The sequence below is a fragment of the Acanthisitta chloris genome, unplaced genomic scaffold, assembly GCF_000695815.1.
Source record: "Acanthisitta chloris isolate BGI_N310 unplaced genomic scaffold, ASM69581v1 scaffold9064, whole genome shotgun sequence".
NCBI classification, from domain to species: Eukaryota; Metazoa; Chordata; class Aves; order Passeriformes; family Acanthisittidae; genus Acanthisitta; species Acanthisitta chloris.
This window is the reverse complement of record NW_008668723.1, coordinates 3,455-7,349: the sequence shown is the minus strand read 5'-3', so window position 1 is coordinate 7,349 and position 3,895 is coordinate 3,455. Positions and strand designations below refer to the sequence as shown.

Sequence of the window (3,895 nt, the reverse complement as noted above, 5' to 3'; positions counted from 1 at the left end):
CCACGAGCTCCTTCCCCGTGCCAGCCACGTGCCACTGTCCCTTTCTCCATGCAGGTCCCCCCCTTTGTCCCTGACACACCAGCCACCCGGGCAGACCTGGCTGCCCAGTACACAACCATCGGGCGCATGGACCGAGGTAGGAGCCACCAGGCCAGGCTGGTGCCAGTGAGGGCCACAGACCCTCCCTTCCCCCTCAGCTCTGCCCCCTCCATCCACAGGGATTGGGCTGGTCCTGGAGGAGCTGCGGCGTTCTGGCTTCCACAACAGCACACTGGTGATCTACACCTCTGACAATGGCATCCCCTTCCCCGGGGGCAGGACCAACCTCTACCGCTCGGGCACTGCTGAGCCGCTGGTCATCTCCTCTCCTGAGCACCCCCAGCGCTGGGGGCAGGTCAGCCAGGCCTTCACCACCCTCCTGGGTAAGAGTCTGTGCCCCCAGGAGGGAGCAGAGCTGTGCCCAAGGGATGTGAGCTGCTCCCAACCCTCTTCATGCCAAAACCCAGAGTCCTGTCCCGGGGGGCAGTCCACAGCCTTCAACACTGGCAGGGTCAGCCCTGGGAAGGGAGTGAAGGGAGGACAGAACAGGGTGCCCTGCTGGGACAACATCCTGGGGCTCAGCTCTACAGCTTGTCCCAGGAGCACCCACAGCCCATGTGGCTGCAGACCCCAGGGGCCTTTCTAATCTTCTCTGGGGCTGCTTCCTCCCACATTGCCAGTCCTTCCTCTCACCTTTCTCCAGATCTGACACCCACCATTTTGGACTGGTTCTCCATCCCCTACCCTGCTTACAGCATCTTTGGCAAGAAGCAGGTGCAGCTCACTGGAAAGTCTCTGCTGCCAGCAATGGAGTTGGAGCATCAGCCAGAGCCACCACGAGGTGACCATGTACTACCCCATGAGAGCTATCCAGCACCGCCAGTTCCGCCTCATCCACAACCTCAACTACAAGATGCCCTTTCCCATCGACCAGGACTTCTACATCTCTCCAACTTTCCAAGACCTGCTGAATCGCACCAGGGCTGGACAGCCAACCCACTGGAACAAGACACTGCACCAGTACTACTACCGTGACCGCTGGGAGCTCTTTGACTGCAGCCGTGACCCCACGGAGAGCCAGAACCTGGCTCCTGACCCCAGCTACGCTGGAGTCTTCCAGCTGCTCCACATGCAGCTCCTCAAGTGGCAGTGGGACACGGGGGACCCCTGGGTGTGTGCCCCCGACGCTGTCCTGGAGGAGAAACTGAGCCCCCAGTGCAGGCCATTGCACAACGAGCTCTGAGTGTCACTCTGCCTGTGGCCTCACTGCTGTGGGACTGTCGTGCTCTCCTGTCAGGCACGAGGGGTTGGAGTTGCATCACGGATGGGCTGGTCCCAAATCCGTAGGTGACACCCCAAGGCTCTGCTCTCTGTATCACTGACACTCCCTGGCCCTAGAGCATTCAGGGATCCTTGTGCCTTTACTCTCAGCCAGAGGAGCCACAGGGCCAAGCTGTCCCCCCCTCAATAAAGCCTCTGGAGAAAGGGCTGTTTCAACCTGACCCTTAGCAAACCCCTGCAGCAGCCTCTGGCTTGGAACCAGCAGAAAGACAGGTCAGGGGGCTCTGCAGCACAGCCAGGACCGTGGGAAAAGCCAGAACATCCCCAATGCTCTGGGAAATTAGGTGAAGCCTGCAAGGGGCGCAGGAAGTCCTGCCAGAGACCCTCAGGCAGGGATGGAGCTGTGGGGGTCCCAGCCAGGGCAAGAGGCTGAGCCAGGGCTCAACAGCACATTCAGGACCAGCAGTGGCAAAGGGACAGGGACATGGCCTGGGGCTGCACCCAGCAAACAGCAGCTTTATTCACAGCACCGCTCCCTCACCCCCCTGCAGATCCCTCTCCCCAAAACCATAGCCAGGAGACTCCCTGCAGTCACCCCACTCCCCTACAAGTAACAGGTTTGCTGTCTCACAAGGCACTTGGGTGGTTTTTTCCCTGTTTTGAGGATGATGAGGTTTTCCCTGTGCCCAGGAGTTGTGCAAGCTCCCCCATGCCAGTCCAGTGCACACATCTCCATCGACTCACAGCAGACAGAGGAAAGCCAAGGCCCAGGAGCTGCGTCAGTGGCAGCTCCAGGTTTACAAAGGACAGGATGGATTTGGCCTCGGAGCCAGGGGGAGCAGCATCACCTCTCCCTGTGACTGGTGTTGGCTCAGGACCAAGAGATCACAAACTGCTCCCACATTGGCAATGACACAGGGACTCTCAGCACCTGAGGGGAGGAGGAAGGGTTGGCACAGTGAGAGCCAGCTGGGATGGAGCCCAGAGGGTGTCAGAGCCAAGGGGAGTGTCCTGCCCCATGCAGAGCCACTGCCTGGCATGGTCCCAGTCCCACAGACCCCCCAGGAAGGACACCCTTAGCAGACAGCCCCATGAGCAGAGCCATGGTGCTGTTCCTTCCTCACACAGCTCCAGCCCCATCACCAGTGTCTTTCCTTACTTGCTCCTGCCATGGCCTAATCCTGCCTGGCCCCAGGACCAACTGACAAAGCTGGTACTGTGCCGTTGCTGGGGCCAGCCCCTCAGCTGTGCCCTGAGTCCCTTTCCAGCTGCCACCTCTTCCCACGGCAGGGACCAACACTCACCTGGGTGTCACTGCGGTAGGAGAAGTCACTCACGATGGCACCGTTGGCCAGGACTTGCCGGGGAGGGCTGGTGACACCCAGCACAGTCACAGCCTGCAGCAGGACCCCGTCCAGGTGGGCACTGGCCCGCAGCAGCTGGCTGAGCACAGCATCCTGGGGCACAGCAGGGATGTCACAGCATGCTCCAGGGTCCCAGCCACCCCACACGCACCCAGGGCTTCTCCACATGCCCTGCCCAAAGCACTGCCCCTCTACCAGGGGGCTGGAGAGCATCCACTGCAGTGGAGCACTGCTGCTGTAAGGACTGCAGCCTCTGCCCCTCTGAAGGGGCTTCCTGGGGGGTACAGCCCAATGGGACCCCACCAGCTGTATCTGCTCAGCCTGGCACTTTCAGCACCACACAGCTCAGCAGCACCAGGGCACAGTGTGTGCCCCAAGACCACAGGGATCCCCTGCCCACTGCCCCCCACCAGCAGCCCCCCTTGCTCACGTGCGTGGCCAGGAAGAGGATCTCAGTGTAGTCTCCCCTCTCAAAGGTCTCCCAGCTCTCCCCATCGTCCCAGAACAGCTCTCCCCGGGCGAAGCCGTCCGGGGTCAGTGCCACGACCAAGGCCATCCCCTTCCTGCGGGACTGGGCAGTGCTGAACGCAGGCTCCTGGGGCGTGGGAGCAGGCACAGCTCAGGGTGCTGCTGGAGCCATGTCCCCCAGCCCAGCTGGACACCAGCACTGCCACCCTGCCAGGCTGGTCACCACGGTGTCACCACGGAGCAGAGGGGACTCACCTGCAGGGGCAGAATGTACCCTGCGCGGACATGGACGTTGATGGTGTCCAGAGGTGCTGGCAGGAGGATCCACTGCCCTTTGCTGTGGATAGTGGAGTCCTAAATGGTGACAAAGAGCGGGAAGAGCAGGCACAGGGTGCTGCATGCCCAAGGGGGCCCAGCCTAGCACTGTGGCCCTCAAATGGCCACGAGCGAAGGCAGGTGAAACATGAGACCCACACACACAGCCTCAGGGGGCTGGGACGAGCGGTGGGACCCAGGAATGCACGTGGGGTCCCATGGCACAGCCCTGCAGTGCAGCAGGGAGCACCCACCCCTGTGGGATGTAGCCGCTGACTGTGGTCTTTCCTGCCTCCAGCACGGGGGTGATGAGCAGCCCCCCGCCCCACAGCAGCTGGCGGTCCACAGCCCACGTGTTGGGGTCCTTGGGGAACCTGGGGCAGGAGGGAAGGGCAGTGCCAGGGCGACCCTGCACCCACCTCCTGCTG

At 62.0% G+C, this 3,895-nt stretch overlaps 2 protein-coding genes across 2 annotated transcripts in view; one reads left to right on the top strand and one right to left on the bottom strand.

The window, feature by feature from the left end:
- Positions 1 to 1,282, top strand: part of SGSH (N-sulfoglucosamine sulfohydrolase) — a gene marked incomplete at its 5' end in the record, with an annotated part of 2,654 nt that extends 1,372 nt beyond the window's left edge. Inside the window, 4 exon segments of the mRNA XM_009073030.1 lie at positions 55 to 136; positions 219 to 422; positions 743 to 857; positions 859 to 1,282. Of these exon segments, the coding sequence (XP_009071278.1) occupies positions 55 to 136; positions 219 to 422; positions 743 to 857; positions 859 to 1,282 (825 nt within the window).
- Positions 1,283 to 2,191: 909 nt separating this feature from the next.
- GAA (glucosidase, alpha; acid) overlaps positions 2,192 to 3,895 on the bottom strand; it is a gene marked incomplete at its 5' end in the record, with an annotated part of 4,893 nt that continues 3,189 nt past the window's right edge. The window contains 5 exon segments of the mRNA XM_009073029.1: positions 2,192 to 2,251; positions 2,625 to 2,777; positions 3,115 to 3,279; positions 3,408 to 3,506; positions 3,664 to 3,841. Of these exon segments, the coding sequence (XP_009071277.1) occupies positions 2,192 to 2,251; positions 2,625 to 2,777; positions 3,115 to 3,279; positions 3,408 to 3,506; positions 3,664 to 3,841 (655 nt within the window).